Genomic DNA, 27,314 nt, shown 5'->3' with positions numbered 1-27,314 from the left:
AAAAATAGGCCCAGGGTCACAGTTCAATTATTTTAAATCATTTCAATGACAGAAGCAGCACTGCACTAGGAAACCAGAACCTTGTATTATTCTGTCACAGTCTCTAAGGGCCTCAGCTGCCTAATGTGTAAGATAAAAGGGCAGGAGTTCAGCCTAGTGGTTAGCACGCCTACCTCTCACACTGGAGTACCTAGGTCCTAATGTGTAAGATAAGAGGGTAGGAGTTCAGCCTAGTGGTTAGCACGCCTACATCTCACACTGGAGTACCTAGGTCCTAATGTGTAAGATAAGAGGGCAGGAGTTCAGCCTGGCGGTTAGGACACCTACATCCCTACATCTCACACTGGAGTACCTAGGTTCATATCTGGCCCCAGCTCCTTACTCCTTCCTGCCAATGCAGACCCTGGAAGGCAGCAGTGATGCCTGCGTAACCGAGTTCTTGCCACCCACATGGGAGAGCGGGACGGCATTCCTGGTACTGTTTCTGCCCTGGTCACTGTAGGCCTTTGCTGAGTGACCCACGGGATGGGAGTGCTTTCTCTGTCTCTCTGCCTTTTAAAGAAATAAAGTGTTTTTTTTTTTTTTAAAGAAATCTACTTTAAAATAGATAAAATAAAATGGATTGGTTTAAAGGCCCGCGTCCAGGACAGATTATTTTAAATTCTCTACTAGCTGACAAAGGCAGGAAGAGAAGTATCATTTGCCATCTTATCCACATGGCAAGGAGTTGAAACAAACTTCACCATCACTTAACACAACAAGGAACAGACTCCGGCTTCCAGAATCTGTCCAAGGTCAAACAGCTCATAAAGGATAAAAGCAAGGGTTTGATGTTGGGCCCAGTGGATTTCAAAGCCTGGGTTCCTTAAAACACTAACTCACGGGATTCCGCAGGGTACCAAGAGCAACTACAAAGAAGCTGAGCTTTGCTCAAAGATTCTACTCTTCTTGGGCATCTCTTCCAAACTCACAGTAACTTAAAAAAATCCTTTTTTCTTATGAAAAACAATTTTCACCAGGAATTAACACCAAACAAGCGCAAAATTCAGCAACATAAGCCTTCAACAAACACAATCATACTTTTTTTGGATATTTTCTATTATTTCCAAACTCATTCCTAAGACAGAGCTTGTCTTCAAGAAAATTTATTTATTTATTTGGCAGAATGACAGAGACAGAGATCTTCCATCTGCTGGTCCACTCCCCAGTTAGCTGCATCCCCTGGGGCTGGAGCCAGCTGAGTCCGGCATCGAGAACTCCATCCAGGTCTCCCACGTGGATGGCAGGGACCCACGAACTTGAGCCATCATCTGCTGCTTCCCAGGCAGATTAACAGGGAGCTGAGTGGGAAGCGGAGTAGCCAGGACTCGAAGCCATCCCCGATACAGTAGGATGTGGACATCGCAGGTGGCAGCTTAACTGACTGCACCACAATGCCCGGCCGAGCTCGCCATTTTTAACAAAAGACTAAATCTTTGTGAGAAAAATCAATAACCGTCCCAATGTAACCTAAGAATCGCAAGCCAGAAAGTTGGATTTCACAATCCCACATCCTCATTCATCTGCCACTTCTAATCCATCCCAAGGCTCATGGTCCCCACATCCAAAACACGCCTCAAACCCAACCACATCCTGCAGCTGCCAAACACAAGCCTCTGTCATCTCCTGCCTGCCATGTACCAGGGGTCTCCCCATGTCCACTCTGCTCACCTCCACACGCCAATCACTGCAGCGTGCCTCGGCGTCTAGTTACACCTCACGATGGCAGGCTCGCCGCTTACTAAACCCAGGAGCTTCGTCCCTGGAAACTCAAACTCTTGCCAGGCACTCCCGGCTCCTCGCCATCTGGCCGGCCCACTTCTCCCACCTCAGCTGCTGCACTGCCCACGGCTTCTCACCAGCCGCCCCGGCTTGTCTGGTCCTTGAAGCTACCAAGCGCCTCACGGCACCTGCTGTTCTCTTGAGCTGGAAAGCAGCGCCAACACCCTCCAGGCTTCACCTAAAATCACTTCCCTGGCCCCAACCGGCCACCACTTGATTTTTCCTTAAGACGCTTCACTGTTCGTTATCTATTTATGGGTGCACCTGCTGACGGCCAATCCAGCCAAGAGTCAGAAATCCCGCTGCTGTCCCCACGCCCGCGCACCTGTATCCGGCCACGACCCAGAGGAAGCTGTCAAACGGCGCGAAGGGGCAGAATTCGGGCACGTTTCGCAGTAGCACTGCAGGATCACTACCTCGAGGAGGGACCTACCTCAAGACCACTTGACTAGAGACTCGCCACCCAACACGGGATCGCTGCCCCACTATTCATTCAGTCCTGCAGCGGACACTCCTGAGCGCGGCTCATGGTGAGGGGAACGCGCCGCGCCCCCAGGGCAGGGGGACCGGCGAGGGACCAGCAGGCAGAGCTGACACCCGTGGCGGGCTTGCTCTGCACCGATCTACACCCAGAGTCCACACTCGCCCTGCGCGCGTTCCGGCCGCGGCCAGTGCCCCAGTCCTCACCACCCCTGCCGAGGTGCCACCCAGGACCGACCGTGCCGACGCCCCGGCTCTCTACCAGGCTGCCCTCCTCAGCCCCCCGCCCAGCGGCCGCGGCTACGGCCCAGGCAGGCGCGCACGACGCCGGCTTCCAGGCAGGTGCCACTCACCGTCTTCCCGCTGCAACCGCACGGCCCTCCCGCGGCGGCCGGGCCCGCGCCCCGAACGCAGGCTACTTTGGCGGAGAGGCGTCCCTCGGCCGGCCCTCCCCGGCCCGGATTCAGCGAGCACGCCCCGCGCAGGGCCCGGCGGCGCCAGTGCACCCGAAAGGCACGCGTCCAGGCTGTCCCCCGGGCCGTCCGCCCCAGCCCCAGCACGCGTTGGCCCCGGCGAGCCCCGCGCCTGCCCGCTCACCGACCCGTTCCCCGGGGGTCCCAGGTCCGCGGGCCGCGCGAGCCGAGGAGCCCCCGGCAGCCGCGGCCGCCCGAGGCCCCGCGCTCCCACCCGGCGTGGCCCGACCGCCTCCGTGGCGGGTCCCCGCCGGGAAGCCGGGCCACGCGGACGACCGCGGCACTCACCTCAGGGTGCCGGCGGAGCCAGCGCTACGGAGCGCAGGCGGCGCTGGACGGCTGGAAGCGAGGCCGGGGGCGGGGCGGGGCGCGGCGGCGGGGGCGGGGCCCGGGCGGGGCGGAACCCTCGCTCCCGGGAGTTGGGGGACGCGGACGGGAAGGCGAAACCTCGCGATACCACGCCTCTTTGCCAGCGATGTGCCTATTGGCCGACAGCACGGCTTCCCTCGCACTAGCCCCGCCCACGGCGCTGCTCTTGCTTCCGGCTCCGCCCCGGGGCTCGTGGTGGGGAGAGACGCGCTGGGCTTGGGATCCACTAGCGGTGGTCTAGCCGGGGGCAGGCGGGCAGCCGCCGGGAGCGGGCCGGCGCTTTCCCCGAGACGTTCGCCGGGCTGTGCGGCTCTCACCGAATGCATGGCTGAGGGATCGCGAGCGCTGATGGCCGTCCTGAGGGCCGTGCTGCAGCCGTAGCAGGAGCGGCCGCCGCTGGGGCCGGTGCTGTCCGGCCCGACGGCTGCGAGGGGCCAGCCGGCATCCGCCCCGCCGCCCTGCCAGGCTGGGTCTGCTGCGAGGAGCAGCTGCTGAAGCGGAGAACGGCGGCGAAGGCAGGCAGGGTCTGTGCTGCTTAAAAAACCCGAGTATTCGGGGTCGTTTTCGCCTAAAAGCGCGTGCCTTTGAGCGTCGTCCTCATGACTGCGGCAGCTTCCTTCTGCAAGGATTTTTTTTTTTTACGATTTCCTGCCTGAAACCGCTCAGTTCTCGTCCTTGGAGAAGCGAGGGGGGCTGTTCATTTGCTGGAAGCTCACGGTCCGGCAACCTTAACTTCACATACACTGAGCTGATCTTTCATTGGTGTAGTTGCTCCAGAGCTGAGTGACCTACAGAGCAACACCAGGTCCACAGCAAGATCTGAGATGTAGTTAAGTATCGATTATTGGCTAAATCTGGCCTCATTCGTTGCTGAACTGTACGGCCTAGTGTGTGTCATGTTTTTCTACAACCTTTTGTACCGTTTCATGATGCCTAGGGATTTGTGGTACTCGGAGTTTGTTTGTTTTTATTTTTTATTTTATTTTATTCATTTATTTTTTTTTGCTGGACTTAGGACCGGGAAATGTGATTGATGCCAAAATAAAAATCCCGAATATTAAAGAGCAACCCAAATAATAAGACTTGCTGCTAAACTGGAAGAAACTTTTCTAAAAATGGATTAACAGTAGAACATGTCTAAAAGTCCCAGCTTTTTGATCTGGTCATCAAAAGTGAGTTGAAATTACTTATTTCCTCCCCAAACTGACAGAAAAGTTGCCCAGCCCTCCGACGCGATTGTGCTCCTGGGACCTCTCAGAAGTTGTGTTTGTGGGTGGTCACTTTGCACCCTGCGTCTCACTTCAAGTGGGAAGAAACCCTGTGGCTTCAGCCTGTGGCTTTCCCAGCTTTGACAAAGTTTAAGGTGAACAGGCAGTGATACCGCTTTAAGAAATTTGCAAGGAAAAGACAACCCCATTTTAAAATTCCCACCTCTGGTTCCCAACGATTGGATTGCAAACTTTGGCAAAATACTGCTCTCCACTTCCTATTGGCTAATGCTCTGTCATTCATTCTGCCTGGAGTTTACAGGACCCCTTGCTTTACAGAAAAAGGCTGCTCTAATTCAGTCTGGAAGTGCTTTATGTAAAACTCCCTTCCACGTCTCACCAAACTGATACCTCGGGAACCAAACTGGCCAATCAGCTTGCCAAACCAACTGTGCCGTTTGCAGGAAGAAGAATCGGAGAACCTCTGAGGCAGCCTGGGGGACACCAACAAAGGATTTTACGACGTGGTTGGAGCGTGGAGAGTTAAAGAAACTTTTCCGGTTTTTCGCTAGTTTTAAGGAGTTCAGTGTCAAAGGAAAACCAGAAGAAATACAGGTACGGTGTGAGGGCATGAGAGTCGTCAGAGAGATGTTTCTCTTTAGGGTGAAGTTGGAAAGCGTTACCCCTGGAGTCTCAGTGGATTGTGAAAGGTAAAGGAAGTCAGGTAGTAAGATTAATTGGAGGTGGTTTTCTACTTTAAGAAACTATGCTGTTATTGTTGCTTAAATGTGGATTTAGAGACACTTAATAACTAATTTTTATGAAATGGATGTTTTTTGTGTGTTCATTATTATACCCGATATAATAGATGATCCATGATCAAAAGATGTGAGAGAAAATTAACATTGGCTTTGGACCCTGATTTCGTGTATCTCTGTAGAGTAGGAAATCCGGAAACAGATCTGCTAATGGCCAAGCAAAAACATTATCGGTAGCAGAATCAGCAGGTAGTCAATCCAAGGAGAAGTTCTCAAACAGAAACTCGGCTTGTGGTGCAATTGAAGCAGTAGACGTGATCATTGTTCATGCTGAGTGGTTCCTTTCGCTTTTCCCTCACAATTTAACTGCTTTTTACTGTATTTGACTGAATTGGAGGAATTTCCATCAAAAACAAGAACCTTATACCTGAAGGCAGGCCATGGGAGGGGCCTCATTAAGAGTGTAGGTTTTCACCTCCCTGTTTCCCTGAGACAAAACTCAGGTCCTCACTCGGGTGAGCTGCTGTAGTGTGCCTGACGCTGTGTCATGGGGGGAAGAGATGGGGAAGGGCCCTTCCCAGAAAAGCAATGTGCACCAGCCACACCAGGAAGGGCGCTCCACCCTGCTTACCTTCATCCCTGAAACAAGACGCGTTTCAAAGAATCTGAAGCTCATCCATCCTGAGTGGTAGATCAGTGGTTCTAAACTGGGTAGGGGAGAAGTTGGGATTGGAGCTGTGGAAAACAGCTGGGACCACGCCTCCTGCTCAAGCTGACTGATGCCTGACCGCAGTGCTCACAAAATATCCGTTGATGTCCCCTGGATATCTTTGCCCTTTTGAAGTTAGGGTAGCAAATGCAATGCTGTGATGAAATTAAAGTGACATGTGTCACTCTGGGGCAATGGCAGTGAAAAGCCACCCTCGGTTTCCCAATCTTTCTCATACTCTGGCAAAACTGCTGTTGACTAAGCTTTGCTCAGCCCGGGTCTCTGAGCGACTGCGTGTAGCATGGAGTTAAATGTCAGTCTGTCCAATCCTGACTACCTCAACTGTTTTCTCTAGAGACACAGGCATTTCATTTGTTTAAGTTTTCTTCTGTTAGTTTTTAAAAGTGTCCTGGTTGACGGAATTTTGGGTATCAGCTGAATGAAGTATCCGGGGCAAAAAATCGCACTTAAAAGATTGCTCCTACAGCAAGCATTTGGGGGCCCACTGATGCCAAGTGACCCAGCTACTTGTAGAGCAAGAATATTAAGATGAGTTTTCAAGATGGGGGCGGGGGGTCCATTGCCACATTGTCTTTGGGAACCAGGGCCAGCTTATAAAACTCTTGCAGGCCGGCGCCATGGCTCACTTGGCTAGCCTGCGGCGCCAGCACCCCAGGTTCTAGTCCCGGTTGGGGCGCCAGGTCCTAGTCCCGGTTGCTCCTGTTCCAGTCCAGTTCTCTGCTGTGGCCCGGGAAGGCAGTGGAGGATGGCCCAAGTGCTTGGGTCCCTGCACCCTCGTGGGAGACCAGGAGGAAGCACCTGGCTCCTGGCTTTGGATCAGCGTAGCGGCGGCTGTAGCAGCCATTGGGGAAGTAAACCAACGGAAGAAAGACCTTTCTTTGGTTCACCCTCCAATGGTCGCCGCGGTAGGCGCGCTGCGGCCGGCGCACCGCGCTGATCCGATGGCAGGAGCCAGGAGCCAGGTGCTTTTCCTGGTCTCCCATGGGGTGCAGGGCCCAAGCACCTGGGCCATCCTCCACTGCACTCCCTGGCCACAGCAGAGAGCTGGCCTGGAAGAGGGGCAACCGGGACAGAATCCGGCACCCCGACCGGGACTAGAACCCGGTGTGCCAGCGCCGCTAGGCGGAGGATTAGCCTAGTGAGCCGCGGCGCCGGCAAGAAAGACCTTTCTGTCTCTCTCTCTCTCACTGTCTAACTCTGCTGGCAAAAAAAAAAAAAAACACACACCTCTTGTAATCAGGGCCTGCAGCAGCAGGTTGAGCCAAGTATGCAGCGCTGGTATCCCAAATGGGCGCTGATTCAAACCCTGGCTTCTCCATTTCCTATCCAGCTCCCTGCTAGTGCACTTGGGAAAGCAGCCAAGAATGACCCAAGTGCTTCTGTCCCTGTACTCACCTGGGAGATCTAGATGAAGCTCCTGGCTGGCTCCTGGCTTTGGTCTGGCCCAGCCCAGGTTTTTGCGACCATTTGGGGAGTGGGCCAGCAAATGGAAGATCTCACTCTCTCTCTGTGTCTGTCTCTCCCTCCCTTACTGTAACTCTTTCGAATAATATAAATAAATCTTTAAAAGAAAGCTCTTGTAATTCTTATAATCACCAAATATATAAAAAAAGATTACATCTAAATCTGCAGTGTGATTTCATAGCTATTTTTAACAGTTTTAGTGAGGTATAATTCACTTACTGCAAAATTCATTTTTTTTAAAAGATTTATTTTATTTATTTGAAAGAGAGTTACAGAGGTAGAGACAGAGAGAGAGGTCTTCTATCCACTGGTTCACTCCCCAGATGGCCACAACAGCCGGAGCTGTGCCTATCCAAAGCCAGGAGCCAGGGGGTTCTTCTGGGTTTCCCACGTGGGAGCAGGGGCCCAAGGACTTGGGCCATCTTCTACTGCTTTCCCAGGCCATAGTAGGGAGCTAGATTAGAAGTGGAACAGCCGGAAGTAGAACTGGCGCCCATATGGGATGCTGGCACTTCAGGCCAGCGCTTTAACCCTTTAACCCACTGCACCACAGCACTGGCCCCCCCAAAATTCATTTGTTTTAAGGATACAACTCATTGATTTAGAAAATTTATAGAGTTGAGCAACCATCCAGTTTCAAATGATTTCTGTCACCCTAAAAAGATATCGTATCTATTTGCAGACAACTCTCCATAGCTATCACCCAGTCACTAATACAACTTTCTCTGTATGTTGACCTTTTCTAGCTATTTCATATGAATAGAACTACATAATATGTGACCTTTTGCATCTGAATTCTTTCATTTAACATTTTTGAAGTTTATCTGTATTGTAATATGTATCATCATTTCATTCCTTTTTATTGCCAAGTAATAATCCATCACATAACAATACCAGCTTTTGTTTACCTATTCACCAGTTGACACACATTTGGATGCTTTCAATATTTAGTCTTTGTGAATAATGTGGCAATGAGGGTATGTGCAAGTTGTTTTGTGAGCATGTATTTCCAGTGTTCTTAGGTTCATACATAGGAATGGAATTGTAGAGTCATATGGTCATATATAGTTTAGCTTTTCTTTTTTAAGATTTACTTGAAAGGCAGAGAGAGAGAAGGATCTCTTCCATCTACTGTTTCACTCCCCAGTTGCCCACGATAGCCAGGGCTGGGCCATGCTGAAGCCAGGAGCCAGGAACTCAATCCTGGTCTCCCACGTGGATGACAGGAACTCCAGCCATCACCTGCTGCCTCCCAAACACATTAGCAGGGAGCTGGATGGGAAGTGGAGTAACCAGCACTAGAAGGAGCACTCCAAAATGGGAAGCAGGCATCCCAAGCAGTGGCTTAATCTGCATCACAACACCCACCCCATGTTTAACTTTTTGAGGAATATCCCAAGTGTCCTCAGAGATGAGTGTGCCATTCTGCATTCCCATCAGTAGAGTGAAAGGGTTCTAATTCCCTACACCCTCACCTGCACTTCTTACCATCTTTTTTATTATTGTCATTATGGTGGATGTTTCATGGTATCTCAAGTTTTGGTCTACGTTTTCCTGGTGATCAATGATATTGAACTTCTTTTCATGTGCTTATTGGCTTTCCGTATGTCTTCTTTTATAACATGTCTTTTCATACATTTTGCCCATTTTAATTGGATTATTGTCACATTAATATTGAGTTATAAGTATTATATATTCTAGATAAATGTCTGCTGTGAAATGCATGATTTGTAACCAGTTTCTCCCATTCTATGTGTTGTTGCCTTCAGCTTAAATGGTGTCTTTTGAAGCAACAAAAGATTTATGCATTTGATGAAGTCCAACTTCTCTCTCTCTTTTTGTTAATCACGAGTGCCTTTAGTGTTGTATATAAGAAATCTTTGTGTAACCCAAGCTCATGAAGACTTACTCCTATGTTTGCTAGGAGTTTCATAGTTTCAGTTCTTACTCTCAGGTCTTTGATCCGTTTGGACTTAATTTCCAGATACAGTGTGAAGTAGAGGTCCAGCTTCATTCTTTTGCGTGTGTCTATCCTGTTGAAGACTCTTGTTTGCCCCATTGAATTATGTTGTCATCCTTGCCAAAAAATAATAGCTCAAGGGTAGGTATGTGGCGTAGCGCTTACAGTGCCAGTTAGGACTCCCGTGTCGCACATCGAGTGACTGGGTTCAGTTCCCAGCTCCAGCTGCTGACACCAGCTTACTGCTAACGTGGACCGTGCGGCAGCAGTGATGTCTCAAGTGGCTGGGTTGCTGCACTCGTGTCGGAGACCTGGATTGAGATCCCGCATCCCGGCTTCATCCCAGCCCAGCCCTGACTGTTGCAGACATTTGAAGAGTGAACTAGCAGATGGGCGCTCGCTCTCTTTCTGTCTCTCTGTCTCAAATAAATAAAATCTAAAAATTAAAAAATATTGGCCGGCGCCGCGGCTCACTAGGCTAATCCTCCGCCTAGTGGCGCTGGCACACCGGGTTCTAGTCCCGGTCGGGGTGCCGGATTCTGTCCCGGTTGCCCCTCTTCCAGGTGAGCTCTCTGCTGTGGCCAGGGAGTGCAGTGGAGGATGGCCCAGGTGCTTGGGCCCTGCACCCCATGGGAGACCAGGGGAAGCACCTGGCTCCTGGCTCCTGCCATCGGATCAGCGCGGTGCGCCGGCCGCAGCGCGCCGGCCGCGGCAGCCATTGGAGGGTGAACCAACAGCAAAGGAAGACCTTTCTCTCTGTCTCTCTCTCTCACTGTCCACTCTGCCTGTCAAAAAAAATAAAAAATTAAAAAATATTAATTGATCATATAGGTAAAGGTTTCTATTTGGACTCTCAGCTTTATTTGATTATTCTATATGCTAATCCTTACACCAGTGCCACCCTGTTTTGTTGGTTTCCTCCTTCTCTCCCAGCTTTATTGAGATATGATTGACCAAAACAATACATATATAAATACTTTTTAATCTTAATTTTATTTGAAAGTCAGAGAGGAAGAGACAGAGATCTTCCAGTTGCTGGTTTATTCCCCAAACGCCTGAAGCACCTGGGGCTAGGCCAGGCCAAAGCCAGGAGAGTGCCACATGGGTCGCAAGGACCCAAGTACTTGAGCTTTCATCTGCTGACCCCTAGGGCATGCAGTAGAAGGTCAAGACTCAAGCCAGGACTCCAGTGATGGGATATAGCAGTCTCAAGTGACAGCTTAAATGCTGCACCAGACACACATCCCCACAATGTATATACTTAAGGTATATTACATAGTATTTTGATATAAATATACCTTGTATAATGATTCCCAGAGTCAAGCTAAAATGACATCTATTTCCTGAGATAATTATCATTTTTGTGTGTGTGATGAGAAACTTAAGATCTGCTCTCTTAACAAATTTCAGGTATACAGTACATGATTACTAGCTGTAGTTCCCACACTATACATTATGTCTCTAGAACTTATGTATCATATAACTGAAAATGTGTAAATATACACTGTTTTGATTATTGTGGTTCTATAGCAAGTTTTTAAATCAGGAGGTATGAATCTTCCAACTTCTTTTTATAAAACATTTTATTTATTTATTTATTTGAGAGGTAGAGTTACAGACAGAAAGAGAGGGAAACAAAAGTCTTCCATCTGCTGGTTCACTCTGCAATGGCCAGAGCTGAGCTGATCCTGGCCAGGAGCCAGGAGCTTCTTCCAAGTCTCCCACAGGGGCCCAAGCACTTGGGCCATGTTCTACTGTTTTCCCTGGCCATAGCAGAGAGCTAGATTGGAAAAGGAGCAGGTAGGATATGAACTGGCACCCATATGGGATTCTGACGCCACAGGTAGAGGCTTAACCTACTATGCCACAGTACTGGCCCCTCTCCAACTTATTTTTAAAGATTTTTATAATCCATCTTAGGCCTCTTGCATTTCCATGTGAATTTAAAGATCATGTAAGTTTCAGCCAAAAACTGGCAGCTGGGATTTTGATAGGGACTGCATTAAACTGTTAGGTCAATTTGAAGAGTATTGCAATTTTAATAATATTGTGTCGAGGGCTAGCGCTGTGGCGTAGTGGGTAAAGCCACTGCCTGCAGCACTGGCATCCCATATGGGCACTGGTTCAAGTCCTGGCTGCTCTGCTTCTGATCCAGCTCGCTGCTATGGCCTGGGAAAGCAGTAGAAGATGACCCAAGTGCTTGGGCCCCTGCACCCATGTGGGAGACCCAGAAGAAACTCCTGGCTCCTGGCTTTGGATTGGCCCAGCTCTAGCTGTTGCAGCCATTTGGGGAGTGAAGCAGCAGATGGAAGACCTCTCACTCTCTCTCTTTGCCTCTGCCTCTATCACTCTGCCTTTCAAATAAATAAATTTTTAAATAATAATAATATTGTGTCTTATATCTCATGAACATGGAATGTCTCTCCATATATTTCTTAGAAGAAAAGAGTGGAGTAGGTTTCTGTCTTCATGCAAGAAAGAATTCACACATGACACAGACTAGTGGTGAAGAGGAAGCAAGGTTTCATGGGGTAGGGCGTCCATCAGAACACATGAGCATCTCTCCAGACAAAATCTGAGAGAGAGTGTCCAGTCATTCAGACTGGGGAAGGCAAGGGCACGTGGTTTATTGGGGATTGTACACTGACAGGCCAGGTGGGTGGCTCAGGAAAGAGCTGAGAGCTGAGCGCGCAGTCTGTATTCAGACTAGGGCTTTTAAGGGAACGGGGGCCAGTTCTCCCTGCCATTTCTCCTTCCTCTCCTCTCGTCTCCTGGACAAAGGGTCCAAGTGTGAATTAAGTAAAATTCCCCCCAACGTTTTACTACTCTGTGTTATCAGTCTGGGTAGCTCACTTGGCAGAGGAGATTCCTGTAGGGTGCCTGCCTTGGGGGAGAAGGCTGGGACCACCTGTAACTTACTGGGGCATGGGCAGGACTTGGATTGTAAAATCCTGGGCTGCTTCCGGGGTGAGCTCCCCACCTTCCTTAGGTACGTTGTTTTCCTTTGGCCCTCTTGTACACAGGCTAATTTCTAACTTCCTACCTAGTATTTAGATCTTTCATTTCTTTCAGCAGTGTTGTATGATTTTCAGGGTACACGTTTGTACTCCTTTTGTTACATTTATTCCTAAATATTTTATTCTTTTTGATGATCTTGTGAATGGAAATGTTTTCTTTTTTGAAAAAAAAAATTATTTGAAAGACAGAAACAGAGAGCTCTGGTCCACTGGTCCACTCCCCAAATACCCTCAACAGCCAAGGCTGGGCTGGGCTGAGAGCCAAGAGCTGGGAACACACTCCTGGTCCTCCACACAGGTGGCTGGAACCCAGTTCCCCTGGGCCATTGTTAAGGTAAGGAGGTGAACATGAGCCTATGTGTGTAAGAGGGGCTGAGAAAATCAGAATTTTTAAAGGAAATGAGGAACAAGCCCCGGAAGCAGAGCAGCACTCAGACCTGAAGTCACTGCCCTTGTCCTCTAGCCCTGTTAGATGGGTTTCAGCCCTCTCCGTGGGGCAGCTCGGGCGAATTGCCCCTGCCCTGCACCCAGGAGCCTGTTAGGTCCAAAAGCACTGTGTGATAAGGTCCTGGGAGGGTTTGGGGAACTCTTCATCCAGAAATCCCTTACCCACAATTTCCCAGAAGAGGGAGGAGGGGGAAGGAACAGAGGACCCACAGTCATGTCCATAGACTGCGGTCTGACTGCAGACAGTGCTCTCGGCCCTCTCCCGAGACACCCGCCTAGCCTGTCCGGTGCGCTCTCTTCATTGCACTTTGCTACGTCCCTTCCCACTACTCTGTGTCTCACGTCTGCATTCCTTCTTGCACTAAGACAAGAATCCCTGAGCCGCCGATCTCCAGTAACACCATCACTGCTGCCGCCCAAGGTCCCCACTGGCAGGAAGCTGGAGTCAAGAGCCAGAGAGCTAATGAAACCCAGATTCTCTGAGGTGGGATATGGACGTCTTTACTAGAGTCAGAGCTGCGCCCTGGAAATGCTTTCTCAATATCCTTTTGCTAAGGCAGCTGTGTGTCTAAGAGGGGCCAAAGAAATGGAAGTTGTAAAGAAAATAAATTTATGAGCAGGGGAATGAGGAAGCAAGTTGTGGAAGCAGGACCCAGCCTCTTGCCTGTCTCCCCGAGCCCCTGCCCTTTATCAAAAGGAATTCGCTGGATTGAGAGAGTGATACAGCTGGCCCTCCTGAACTGAAGGGGTCATTTGCTTCTCCAATAGATAGGAACCCTGATGGCCAGTACTCCTGTCCATAGAAACCCCAGTCTGAATGCAGGCTGGGCTCTTAGCCCTTTACTGAGACTCCTGCCTGGGGCATCAAGTTGTAGGACTTTCTGTGTTTTCACTTTTTCCACTAAACTATGCTAAAATTGCCTTCCCGTCTGTTTGCTCATCAGTCGCATTCCTCATCGTTGATAGAACAAGTTCCCAGGGTTCAGATCAGTGGTCACAATTCTAGGTTATTGATTATTGGGCACAGAAATATAAGTTTTACTCATTTTTTTATCATATGGCCTTCCTGTATGTGTTTAGTAGCTCTTGTAGGGGTATATTTATTTCTTGTGAATTCCATAGGCTTTTCTATGTACTAGATCATGTCATCTGGTATAAAGCTTATTTTTCTTCCTTTCTTAGTTGCTTGCCTTTATTTATTTCTTTATTTTTCCCTTTTGTTCTGGCTGCACTATTCATGACAATCTAGAATATGTGTGATGAGAACAAACATGCTTGTCTTGTTTCCAGTCATGGGAGGAGAGTAGTCAAACATTCACCATTTAAGTATGATGTTTGCTTTAGGTTTATTTTAAATCATGTTTTTATCAGCCCATTATCAAGTTAGGGAGTGTTTATCATGAGTGGGTATTAGATTTTACCAAAATTTTTGTATCTATGAAGATGAACATGTGGTTTTTGTCCTTTTTTTCTTTTTAAAGATTATTTATTTGAAAGGCAGAGAGGAAGAGGCAGAGAGAGAGAGAGAGAAAAAAAAAAAAGAGAGACAGAGAGAATCTTCCAGCCACTAGTTCACTCCCCAAATGGCTGTAACAGCTGGAACTGGGCCATCTGAAGCCAGGAGCCAGGAGCTTCTTCCTGGTTTCCCACGTGGGTGCAGGGACCCAAGGGCTTGGGCCATCTTCTGCTGCTTTCCCAGGCCACAGCAGAGAGCAGCTGGGACTTTAACCGGTGCCCATATGGGATGCCGGCGCTGCAGGCAGCGGTTTTACCACAGCGCCGGCCCTCTCTTTTCTATTGATATAGTGTACTACATTAGTCTCAGATGGCAAACCAACACAACCTTTGGAATAAATACCCCTTGGTCCTATTGGATAATCCTTCTTTATATGTCGCCACATTTGTTTTTCCAGCATTTTGTTGAGGATTCTTCTACTCATGTTCGTGGTGGCCATTCCTTGTTTTCTTCTGATGTCTTTTTCTGGCCTTCGTATCAGGCTAATGCTGGCCATATGGAATGAATTGGGGAGAGTTCCCTTCGGTATTTTCTGACAGCATTTGTGAAAGATCCAAATTGTTTCTTCTTTAATGGTTTGGTAGAAGTCACCACTGAAGCCATCTGGGCCTGGTTTTAACTTTGTGTAAACCTCTTTAATCCCTAATGTAATCTATCTAGTTGTTATAGGTCTATTTATGTCTTTTATTTCTTAATTAGGTTTTAGTATTTTGTATCTTTCTAGGATGTTTTCTCAGTGTCTCAGTTTCCAAGTAGTTTTTTTATTAGTATGCTGGTGTAGGGTTACAATGGTTGTTCTTTCCCGAAGACTCCCTGCTCTGAGGGCCCCTGCCCCTCCCACAGGCCCCGCTATAGCTCACACAAAGATTAATTCCTGCACCTTCAGAACGCGGCTCCAGCATAGATGCCACATGCAGACTGGTTAGTGTCTTCCTGCTGGTCCAGTCTTTAAATATTTGGAACATCACCTCCTAGAACTAGAAGACGGGGCCACGCTGTGGCAGAGCCGGTCAAGCCACTGCCTGCAGTGCTGGCATCCCATATGGGTGCTGTTGCGAGTCTCGCTGCTCCTCTTCCTATCCAGCTCTCTACTACGGCCGGGGAAAGCCGTGGAAGATGGCCCAAGTCCTTGGGGCCCTGCGCCCGTGTGGGAGACCTGGAAGAAGCTCCTGGTTTCAGATCAGCCCTGCTCTGGCTGTTGTAGCAGTCTGGGGAGTGAACCAGTGGGTGGAAGACCTCTCTCTGTGTGTCTCTTTCTCTCTGCCTCTGCCTCTTTGTCACTCTGACTTTTAAAATATAAATAAATCTTAAAAAAAAAAAAAAAAAGAACTGGAAGACTAGCATCCTACTTCAGACCTCTTCCTCCTCCCGCCTTGATCTGGGGCTGATCACGTGCTTCAGCATTCTACTGGGCAGGTCTGGCAGAGGACAGCATCAGTTGATTGGGTCAGTCTGACTGGCAGTTGTGGGTACCGACTGAGAGGCCTGGGAAGTCAGCCGAGGCTGGCAGGAGGAAGGTGGCCTGTGGGCCTGAGCTGATTTCTAACGAAGATTTCGGCCCCAGCTATGGCTATTGTGAAGAAAAGGAAAGTGGCCGATGACAGGCGTGCAGCTCAAAGTAGGTGACCTGCCGCGTGTGTCTTTATGTAACGCCCTTACTCTGACATGCAGTGCACATGGGAAGAGACACAGCCCTAAAGCCAGGTGCCTGGTTCAGATGCCTCCGGAAGTCAGGGAGTAACAGGCCACCTCCTCTCATTGATCGGAGACGTACCTTCCCGTTGGCATTGAAGCATCTTTGAAACGGGAATGCACGTTCAGAATCATAAACGGTGTGTACGATGGCAGAGTCACAGTCAGTGGTGCCTCAGATGAGATGAAATGCGGTGAGCAAATGGCGGGAGCCAGGGTCACTCTCCCTGCGTTGTCCTTTCCCTGTGGAAGAGAGAGACGGACACCAGGACCTACTTTGTGCTCTAAGAAAAGCGGTAATGCAGCCGCAGTGACACACTGCAGCTCCTTGGCTGCGTCCACATCCAGGAGCCAAAAGCGAATGTTGGCAATGTGCACACTGGGCAGTGTCCCTGCTGCCGGGGCAGGGCCCACCCCCCCCCGGCCTGAGGTGACCGATACAGGCCATCTTGGTAGTTTGAGAGGGAGTCAGAAACCCAGAAATCTAGATCTTTATGTAAACCTCCTAATTTTAAAATTAATGGTTCAGTTGTTCAAAATGTTTGATAAGGAGTGTTAGAGCCATGCAAGTTAGTCCCAGTCTGTGAGTTCTCAGTTTATACCTAGTGTTTGTTTAAATAAGATTGCACTATTGAAAAATATCATGAGACAAATCACTTTTTACTGATAAGCCAAGAAAGAAACAGTAAACCCATTTCACAGGTCAACACTAAATTCAGAGCCCCCAACACTAAGTACACAGCATGTTATTTAGGTCTTTTTTTTTTTTTTTTTTTTTTTTTTGACAGGCAGAGTGGACAGTGAGAGAGAGAGACAGAGAGAAAGGTCTTCCTTTGCCATTGGTTCACCCTCCAATGGCCGCCGCGGTCGGCGCGCTGCGGCCGGCACACTGCGCTGATCCGATGGCAGGAGCCAGGAGCCAGGTGCTTTTCCTGGTCTCCCATGGGGTGCAGGGCCCAAGCACCTGGGCCATCCTCCACTGCACTCCCTGGCCACAGCAGAGGGCTGGCCTGGAAGAGGGACAACCGGGACAGAATCCGGCGCCCCGACCGGGACTAGAACCTGGTGTGCCGGCGCCGCTAGGCAGAGGATTAGCCTAGTGAGCCGCGGCGCCGGCCTATTTAGGTCATTTTTGAACTTTCTTCTCTGCCTCTCCTAAATAGAAGATACGAAAATGTGGTTTAACCTGGTGTGGAGATGGCACAGTCCCTGTTTACAAAAATAAGTGATCACTTTGTAAAATGCAGCCTCAAGTTTCCAGGGCAGCAGCATTTGCTTCCCACGGCTGTGGATGTGGTCAGTGGACCTGAGGATGGTACGTGGGAAATCACCCAAGGATGAAGCCCAGCGTCTTGGTTCTGATCATACAATGCCACGCAGGTAGTTTAGCTTCTTTTGGCATCATGGTCCTCATCCGCAGGTAGGAATAGTAATGACTGCCCTCCGCACCTCACACGGTTGTGGGAATGGCCAAAAGAGATAGAGCATGCCAAAGTATGAAGTGTTATGCAGATTTCAGTTGTTGGCATTGCCCAAATCACATGTGCCATAGACAGCACAAGTTCTTGAATCTCAATTTATAACTTAAACAGGAAAGTTTGGCCTTTCACTTTTTTAAAAAAGATTTATTTATTTATTTGAAAGAGTTATACACACAGAGAGAAGGAGAGGCAGAGAGAGAGAGTCTTCCAACAGATGGTTCACTCCCCAATTGGCTGCAATGGCTGGAGCTGTGCCAATCCAAAGCCAGGAGCCAGGAGCTTTTTCCAGGTCTTTCCAGGCCTCCTGGGTTCAGGGGCCCAAGAACTTGGGCCATCTTCTACTGCTTTCACAGGCCATAGCAGAGAGCTGGATTGGAAGTAGAGCAGCTGGGTCTTGAACTGGCACCCATATGGGATACCAACACTGCAGGTGGCAGTGTTACCCGCTACAACATGGCACCGGGCCCCTGGCCTTTCATTTTTTAAGAGCTACCCAGAAGGGTTTGGCGTGGTGGAGTGGTGGCTAAAACTGCCATCTGCAGGGCTGGTATCTCATTTGGTATTGGTTTATATCCCAGCTGCTCCACTTCCTGTCCAGCTCTCTGCTAATGACCTGGGCAAAGCAGTGGAAATTGGTGCATTTGGGCCCTTGCCACCCGTGGGGGAGACCAGATGAAGCTCCTGGCTCCTGGCTTCAGCCTGGTCCAGAAGTGGCCCTTGCGGCCATCTGGGGAGTGAACCAGCTCATGGAAGACTGATCTCTATCTCTCACTCTTGTTCTCTGTAACTCTGACTTTCAAAATAAATTAGTAAATAAATTTTAAAAAGAAAAAAAGGAAAGAACTGCCCAGGAATGAGCCACCTGAGTTGGAGATCACCCTGTGCAGCTTTCTCACAATTTCATCTTTCGCTTCCGCTTTCCTCTCTGTTTTGTTACTTCCCTCTAATTTGCTGTATAAGGCACAGAAGAGCACCTGCATTCTTGGTGAACATCTTTTTTTTGTGAAAATGTAAAGCTGTATTTTATGTTCTTAAGGAATGAACACACTTTACATTAGTAGCTATTTCAACACTTAACTCTAGCCATCCCAAATTCCATTTGGAAGTAATCATGGAGTAAATGATATACATTTTGTATAGTTGATATAAAATATATTTTTGAAGTACAGATATTTAAAGCGTTATCACTCAGAATTAGTGATGGGTGTAACTTCTAAGTTGGACATTTTTATTTGAATTTTCTAATCACAACCTGATTGAAATTAAATCTATTGGCTTATAAAAATGCTGCCCTTTATCTTGCTACTTCTGTTAATCACATCACTGTTTTTAAAGGCTGCTGAACTTTTTCTGTAAAGGAGTAGAAAGTAAATGCTGGCCAGCGCTGCGGCTCACTAGGCGAATCCTCCGCCTGTGGCGCCAGCACCCCGGATTCTAGTCCCAGTCGCTCCTCTTCCAGTCCAGCTCTCTGCTGTGGCCCGGGAGGGCAGTGGAGGATGGCCCAAGTGCTTGGGCCCTGCCCCTGCGTGGGAGACCAGGAGGAAGCACCTGGCTCCTGACTTCAGATCGGCGCAGCGCTCTGGTCGTGGCGGCCATTTGGGGGGTGAACCAATGGAAGGAAGATCTTTCTCTCTCTCTCTCTCACTAGCTCTGCCTGTCCAAAAAAAAAAAAAAAAAAAAAAAGGAAAGTAAATGCTGTGGGCTGTGAGGACCATGGCGTTTTGAAGGCAACCGCTCACCTCTGCTGTGCAAAAGCAGCCACAGACAGTATGTTAGGAAACCGCCATGGCGGAGTTCCAGTAACACTGCATTCGCAAAAGCGGTGGGCAGGCTTAGCCTTTGCCATCCTGTGCCTTTATCCTCAGGTTCCTGGGTGAACCTGTCTTTAATTTGTTCATCCAAGCTGCTCTCTGGTTACGACAGCCGCTCCTTTCAGGAAGGCCTCTCTTCACTCCCTTCACTGCCTTTCCCTGCTGTTGTGGCACCTGAATTTGCTGTGTATGATCACAGGAACCCACTGTGACCTTTCCAATGGAAGGTAAGGGAGTGGCTAAGGACCCTACCCATTTGGTAAGGAGGTATCAGGATGGTTGGGGCAAGCATAAGAAGTATAGGAATATTATCATTTTTATTTTAGGTTGAAATGCCTAATTTGTCAGAACACATACTATGGCATAGAAGAGATGAGATCTTCTTGGATGATGGGTCATGGTTAAAAATGACGGTGGAACATTGCTCAGTGCAGAATTCCCCAGGCTATGCAATGCTTATTGGGATGTTAGGTAGAACACAGGCAAACTTTTAAAATATTATATTTTTAGTTTAATGTCTATCGGGGGGAAATGTAGCCAGCACATCAAACCTATAATGCTGCTTACTATTTATCAGGGTAAGGCTGAAGTACTTAAGATTTTAAAGTATGTAGACTTAAAGAAAAAGAGAGACAGAACAATGATATAGTAAAAGTCATCAGGGTGGTACTAGAATCCTGAAATTGGAAAATCAGTGCCCACTTCACTTCCTGTGGTTTGATTATATTATATTTTCAATGCAATAGGGACATTTTTGGGCTATTACACATAGTATTGTATTTTAATTTCAATTTGATTGTTCATTACCGATATACAGAAATAGTGCTTGGGACCAACGTTAAGCCTCTGCTTGCAAACCTGGTACCCCATTTCAAAGTTCCAGTTTGAGTCTCAGCTACTCTGCTTCCAAGCCAACCTCCTGATACCCATGTGGGATTCCAGGGTAGAGTTCCTGGCTCTTGGCTTCAGGCTGGCCCAGACCTGGCTGTTGTGGCCATCGGGGAGTATACCATCAGATATAAGATAGCTCTCTTCTCTCTCTCTGTCACTCTGATTTTCAACTAAATAAATAAATCCTTTTTTAAAAAAAAAAGTATTTTGCATAGTGATTTTTAAAAAAGATTTTATTTATTTATTTGAGGTAGAGTTACAGACAGTAAGAAGGAGAGACAGAGAAAGGTCTTCCATCATTGGTTCAATCCCCAAACAGGGCCCCAACAGCCGGAGCTGGGCCCATCCGAAGCCAGGAGCCAAGAACCTCAAGCCTCCCATGCAGATGCAGGGGCCCAAGCACCTGGGCATCTTCCACTGCTTTCCCAGGCCTTAGCAGAGAGCTGGATGGAAAGAGGAGCAGCTGGGTGTAGAACTAGCGCCTATGTCGGATACAGGCACCACAGGCAGAGAGGATGAACCTACTGCACCACAGCACGTGCCCCTTGCATAGTGATTTGATATGCTACAACTTTGCTAAACTGACTTTCTAGTTTACTCATTCTAGTAGCTTTTTGCATATCCCATCACATTTTCTACATGGGTGATAATAGAGATACACTAATTGTGAATAAAGGCAGTTTTACTTCTTCCTTTGCAAACAAGGTGCTTTTTCTTTCTTATTCTTGATTGATTGCACTAGCCAGAGTCCAATGTAGTGTTGCCTAGAAGTGCTGACAGTGAGCCTCTTGTCTGATTTCTGGTATCAGAGGTAACACACTCCTTCTGTCACCCTTAAGTCAGATGTCAACTACCAGTTTTTCATAAATACCTTTTAACCAGGTTGAGAAGGTAGAATTCTATTCCTTCTTTCCTAAGAGTTTTTGTTAAGAATGGATGTTAGATATTAGATTTTTTTTCAAGTCATTTTTCTTTTTTTTTTTTTTTTTTTTTTTTTTTGACAGGCAGAGTGGACAGTGAGAGAGAGACAGAGAGAAAGGTCTTCCTTTGCCATTGGTTCACCCTCCAATGGCCGCCGCGGCTGGCGCGCTGCGGCCGGCGCACCGCGCTGATCCGATGGCAGGAGCCAGGAGCCAGGTGCTTTTCCTGGTCTCCCATGGGGTGCAGGGCCCAAGCACCTGGGCCATCCTCCACTGCACTCCCTGGCCACAGCAGAGGGCTGGCCTGGAAGAGGAGCAACCGGGACAGAATCCGGTGCCCTGACCGGGACTAGAACCCGGTGTGCCGGCGCCGCTAGGCGGAGGATTAGCCTAGTGAGCCGCGGCGCCGGCCTTCAAGTCATTTTTCTTTTGATTGGGATGAACATAGTTTTTCTTTTTAAAAAAATAATATTATGAATTACATGTTTTTATTTTTAAGATTTTAAACCAAGCTTGCATTCCTGAGATAAACCCAGCTTGGTCATGATGTACTCATATTTTTCCTTTTATACATTGTTGGGTTTAGTTTGCTAAAACTTTGTTTTGAATGTTTGCATATATGCTTCTGAGGCATAATGATCTGCAATTTTCACATCTATTTGTTTTGGTATCACAGTCTCATAGTCAAAAATACCCTCCCTTCACTTTTCTGGCAGAGATTGTATGCTATTGATGTTACAGCTTCCTTAAATATCATGTAGTGAAGTCATATAGGCCTGGAGTTTTCCTTTTTAGAAGATTTTTTTTTAAAAAAAGACTCAGTTTCTTTAATAGATATAGGCCAGTTGAGGCGTTGCTTTCTCCTTGTGTGAAATTTGGTACCTTGTGACTTGAAAGGAATTTGTCCATTCATTTCTGTTGCCAGATGTATTGGCATAAAGGTATTCATAATGTTCTTCTCATATTTGTGCACTCTGGGGGATGTCATTCTCATTCCTGATATTGACGATTGGTCTTCTCTCCTTTTCACCTGGTCAGTCAGATTAGAGGTCATTGTTATTGATCTCCAAGAACCAGCTTTTGCTTCCATTGAGTTTTTTTCTTCTGCTGCTTTTCTATTTCATTGATCTATGAGTTTAATTTTAATATTAATTTTTTTCTGAGACCCTTCCAGTTTTCTAATATAGACATTTAGTGCCATGAATTTCCCCCAGGACTTCTTTAATGTCATTCTCAAATTCTTGTGTGTTGTACTTTTATATTCATGCAGTACAAACTACGTTTAGATTCCCTTTTTGGCTCATGGTTTATTTAGAAGTGTGCTGTTGGGGCTGGTACAGTCACGTATCAGGTTAAAGCCGCCTCCTGCAGTGCCAGCATCCCATATGGGCCCCTGTTCAAGTCCCAGTGGCTCCACTTCTGATCCAGCTCCCTGCTAATGCACCTGGGAAAAGCAGCAGAAGATGGCCCAAGTCCTTGGGTCCCTGCACCCACATGGGAGACCTGGAAGAAACTCTATGGCTCCTGGCTTTGGATATGTGCAGCTCTGTCCGTTGCAGCCATCTGGGTAGTGAACTAGTGGATGTAAGACCTCTCTCTCAGTCCCTCCGTCTTTCTGTAACCCTGCCTTTCAAATAAAAAATCTTTAAAGAAAAAAAGAAATGTGGTATTTAGTTTCCAAATATTTTTTAATTTTCCAGATATCTTTATTGATTTATAATTTAATTCCTTGTGATCAAAGAATATACTTTGTATGACTCGAATCCATAAAAGTTTATTGAAACTTATTATATAGTCCAAAATGTCTTCATTAGTGACCTTATACATTTCAAAAATTATGTAACCTTTTTGGGTAAGTGTTCTAATAAATGTCAGGTCAACTTGAGTGATGATGTGGCCAAGTCCTCTAAGTACTTACAGACTGTCTGCTTACTTGACTTGTGAATTATTTGGAGAGGTGTTTAAATCTGTGACTGTAATTAAAGATTTGTCTGCTTTTCCTTACGATTCCATAAGTTTTAGCCTGGCATTTTGAACATGTTATTGTGTGTCTAAACATTTGGGGTAATTATGTCCTCTTGATGAGTTGGCCCCATTATCATTATGAAACAAACTGCTTTATCACTGACAATATATTCTTCGCTATAAAATCTACTCTGATATTAATATGCTTACTCCAAGCTTCTTTCAGACTAATTTTAGGATATTATTTTCTATCCTTTTAATTAGTATAGTTTTTTTGCTGTATTTAAAATGAGTTTCTTAAAGCCAATATGTAGTTAGGTTTTGCTTTTTTTGTCCAATCCGGCAATCTCTGTATCTTAATTGGGGGTGTATTCAGTTAATATATTTATTGATGTAGTTAGATGTAGGTTTATCACCTTTCTGCTCATTTTCTCTCTGTCTCATCTATTTTTGTTTTCCCTTTCCTCTTTCTATTAGATTATTGTATCACTTTGTTTATTTTTATTTTTTTTGTTGGCTACTTAGCAAAGTCCTTATCTTGGTATTTCAGTGATCACTGTAGCTTTATACCAGGTACCTTCAATTTACTTAAGTCGACCTTCAAGTAATATTGAACCACTTTACATGTTGTATAAAAATTTCAAAATCCATTCCCAACTCCCAGGCTCCCAGCCTTTGTGCTTCTGTTGTCATCTGTTTCTCTTATACAAATGTTGTACATACCACAGTAGACTATTTTCTGTGCTTGTTTTAGAGATGTTTAAGTAGTGTGAAATCAATCTTCTATATTTCTATTCCCAGCACCCTTCATTTCTTATACATCTAGGTTTCCATTTGCTATCATTTTCCATCCTCCTAAGAGATTTCCTTCAACATTTCTTTGAGAATATCATAGCACAAGTCTGCTGATTATTAGTCCTTTCAGATTTAGTTCTTGAAAAATATTTTCACTGCTATAGAACATAGATTGACAACTTTTTTTGCTGTACTTTAAAGATATAGCTTAATTTTCTCCTGCTGTATTTTTATTTACTACAGGAATTATGATACCATCCTTAAATTTATTTTTCTAATACATAGTATATATTTTTCTGACTTTTTTTAAAGATAGTCTCTTCATTATAGTTTTGAGCAGTTTGGTTATTATTTGACTTCATGTAGTTTTCTTTTTTCTTTTTCTTTTTTTTCAGGCAGAGTTAGACAGTGAGAGATAGAGAGAAAGGATTTCCTTCTGTTGGTTCACCCCCCAAATGGCTGCTATGGCCGGTGCACTGTGCTGATTTGAAGCCAGGGACAAGGTGCTTCCTCCTGGTCCCCCATGTGGGTGTAGGGCCTAAGCACCTGGGCCATCCTCCACTGCCTTCCCGGGCCACAGCAGAGAGCTGGACTGCAAGAGGAGCAACAGGGACAGAACTGGCGCCCCGACTGGGACTAGAACCTGGAGTACCGGCGCCTCAGGCAGAGGATTAACCTAGTGAGCCGCGGCGGCAGCCCTTGTTTCTTGTGTTGAGTTTTATATTGAGCTTCCTGGTTCTCTGGCTTGATACTTTTTTCAAACTAGGAACACAGAAATAACTAGCACACAACAAGGTAAAATTCACAAAGTCTGGCATCCAAGCAAAGATGTAAAAGTAGAGCAGCCAATTAGTCTAGTGGTTAAGCATCCCACATCAGAGTTAAATTCCTGGGTTCCATTCCTGGCTCTGGCTCCTAACTCTGGCCAAATCAAATTGTGGCCATTAGTTCTTCAAATATTTTTTGTCTCCTCTCCAATCTACTTTCCTTAGGAGGCTCAAATTCCATGTTAGGCAACTTAAAGTTTCCCAACTCACTGATTTGTTTCCAATTTTGGGCCATTTCTATTGCTATGTCTGCAACTTCAGTCATCTTTCACGAGCGATATCCAATCTGCGTTAATTTCGTCTAGTGTGTTTGTCATCTCACACACCATTATTTTCATTTTATTATCACCAAGTTCAATTTGGGTCTTTTTTTAAAACCTCTTTTATGTCTGTATTTAACCTTTTAAGCTTGTAGAAAATGATTATAGTAACTGTTTTAATGTCCTTTTCTGTTAATTTAACATCCGTGTCAATTGGGGGTCAGCTTTGATTGGCTGCTTATTGTCCTCATTATGGGCCATGTTTTCCTGTCTCTTTGCATGTTTCATAATCTTTTTTAAAAAATGTTATTTAGTGGGGCTAGCGTTGCGGTGCAATGGGTTAAGCCACTGCTTGCGCTGCTGGTATCCATGTGAGAGTATCCGGTTCTAAGCCCCAGCTGCTCCACTTCTGATCCAGCTCCCAGCGAATGTTCCTGGGAAAGCAGTGGAAGATGACTCAAGTACTTGGGCCCCTGCATGCACGTGGGAAACCCAAATGTTGTTCCTGACTTCTGGCTTCAGCCTAGCCCGACCCAGGATGGATGGAAGATTTCTTTGTCTGTCTTTCCCTCTTTCTCGGTCACTCTGCCTTTCAAAAGCATAACTAAATTACATTTTCTTAAAAACGTGAGAGAGACCGTACACTTCCTTCTGCTGGTTCACTGCCCGCATGCCCACAACAGCTATTGCTGAGCCAGGTTGAAGCTGTCCAGGTCACCCACGTGGGTGGCAGGAAGCCAGTTAAGGGAGCCACCCCTCTTGCCTCCCAGGGTCTGATGTGCAGGAAGCTTGCCTCAGGAGTTGGAGCCAGGAACTGAACCCAGCCGCTCCAATGTGGGGTGCATAACCGCTTGGCATCTTAACTTCGATGGGCATGCTAACCACAGAGCCACATCCCGGCTCTACTGCATAATCTTCGGATGCAAGACTTTGCAATCTTTACCTTTCTGCATGCTGGTTATTTCTGTGTTCCCATGAACATCCCTGAATTTTTATCCTCTGGTGCAGTTAAGTCACTTAGAGTCTGTTCCTTTTTGGTCTCATGGTTATGATTTTTTAGCTGCATCTAAGCTGTGTTTAGTGTAGAGCCCATTATTCCCCCACTGCTGAGGGAAAAATCTCTCCCCTGAGTACCCTACCCAGTGCCTCCATGAGTCAAGAATTTTTCCAGTGCAGTTGGCGGGAGCAGGCACGGCCAGCCCTAGGTGAGGGCTTGACGTCCTTGTGCTTTCTCTGGTGGAAGGATTCCTTCTCCAGACTCCAGGTAATGTCTCACACACCTGCTGACCACTGTTCTCCCCAGCCAGGGGGAGCTCAGCCAGTGTCCTCTCCCTGTGCTGCCTTCTCCTCTCTAGTAACTTGTCCTTGAACTCTAGCCACCTCGGTCTCCCTGGACTCTCTGCTCAGTCTACCTGGTACCTTCTGGGTCCCCTTCCCTGCACTGTCCTGGAAACTCTAAATTAGCAGTGCCCTCCTGTCTTACTTTGCCTGTTGTTTCCATCTTGCAGGAATCACTGTCCTATTACCTGAGTCCTGGCCCTAGATACCAGTGTTTCCTAACCTTTTCCTTTTGTCCTGGGGTATTGTTTCGTTTGTTTGCTTACCTCAGGCTAAATCTGCTCCCTACTGCTCCTTCTTGGCTGGAGGTGAAGATTTAACAACAATCATTTATTTTCTGTCCCAAGGTCAATTGTTCAACTGGTCTAATCGGAGCGCATAGAGATTTGTTTGGGCCCAGCCAATTTCTACTGGCCATATACGTGCACACGTACATATGCCGCATATAAATATGTCAAATGTATGTGAAAGAAGACTGTTGGCTTAGTTGAAACTTGAAGTCAGCCTGAAAGTTTTAGATAAAAGTCACTACTAGCTACCGCGGTCTTTTTGGGTACAATACTGATAATTTCTAGGAAGTCATGAATATGGTGTTGAAATTTTCCTGGATTCTAGCATCAGCCCTGGGAGGAGGGGATATGTATAGCTGAAAGTAACTATGAAATTTATCATTTAACACCTTTTTTTCTTTAAAAATTAGATGACAATGTTTATAAAAATATGCAAGAGTCAGAGGAAACCCACCTATCCAACCACCTAGATGAAATCGTTGCTGCCGTCAGCATCACTCCCAGAAACAAGAGCCAAAGCAATCTGACCCAGACAGTGCTGTTCCAGCCCCCGCGGGAGAAGCTGCGGCTCTGTGAAGAGAAGGCGAGGGCCTGCTCCAGCAGCCAGGAGGTGAGCAGCCCCTGCTCTCTGCACCTGCGCTCAGGGCGCTGGGCCAGTGTCTGACCCAGACTCGCAGGGCATCTGCTTCCTGATCTTGGGAGCTTGATGCAAGGCGGTATATGAGAGAGTGCCTTTCTGACAGTGTGGGGGAGTGTGGGACCTCAGGGCTGTAGGCACCGTGGCTGGCAAGGGCAACAGTG

The 27,314-nt window shown here is 47.0% G+C and overlaps 2 protein-coding genes across 23 annotated transcripts in view; one reads left to right on the top strand and one right to left on the bottom strand.

Moving 5' to 3' along the window:
* LRRC28 (leucine rich repeat containing 28) overlaps positions 1 to 3,215 on the bottom strand; it is a 136,129-nt gene extending 132,914 nt beyond the window's left edge. For 9 of the 11 annotated variants that reach the window (XR_016218722.1, XR_016218721.1, XR_016218724.1 and 6 more), the window contains exon 1: positions 3,063 to 3,215. The gene's annotated coding sequence lies outside the window, so the exon portion shown is untranslated. Of the gene's footprint in view, positions 1 to 1,710; positions 1,822 to 2,654; positions 3,035 to 3,062 lie in introns of those variants that run through there. The other 2 variants (XM_089311129.1, XM_089311130.1) reach the window with 2 other exon arrangements.
* An 87-nt stretch (positions 3,216 to 3,302) lies between these two features.
* TTC23 (tetratricopeptide repeat domain 23) overlaps positions 3,303 to 27,314 on the top strand; it is a 98,907-nt gene continuing 74,895 nt past the window's right edge. For 10 of the 12 annotated variants that reach the window (XR_016218729.1, XR_016218728.1, XR_016218726.1 and 7 more), the window contains exons 1-2: positions 3,303 to 4,966; positions 26,924 to 27,123. Coding sequence is in view for 7 of the 12 variants with exons in the window: in XM_089311135.1 (XP_089167261.1) it covers positions 26,944 to 27,123 (180 nt within the window). In the remaining 5 variants the exon portion in view is untranslated. Of the gene's footprint in view, positions 5,062 to 26,923; positions 27,124 to 27,314 lie in introns of all 12 variants that reach the window. The other 2 variants (XM_089311136.1, XM_008248783.5) reach the window with 2 other exon arrangements.

This window comes from Oryctolagus cuniculus, chromosome 12 (assembly GCF_051225735.1).
Source record: "Oryctolagus cuniculus isolate XC-2025 breed Fujian yellow rabbit chromosome 12, ASM5122573v1, whole genome shotgun sequence".
In the NCBI taxonomy this organism is placed as follows: domain Eukaryota; kingdom Metazoa; phylum Chordata; class Mammalia; order Lagomorpha; family Leporidae; genus Oryctolagus; species Oryctolagus cuniculus.
Note: the sequence above shows the minus strand (reverse complement) of the source record. Positions and strands in the feature narration are given on the sequence as shown.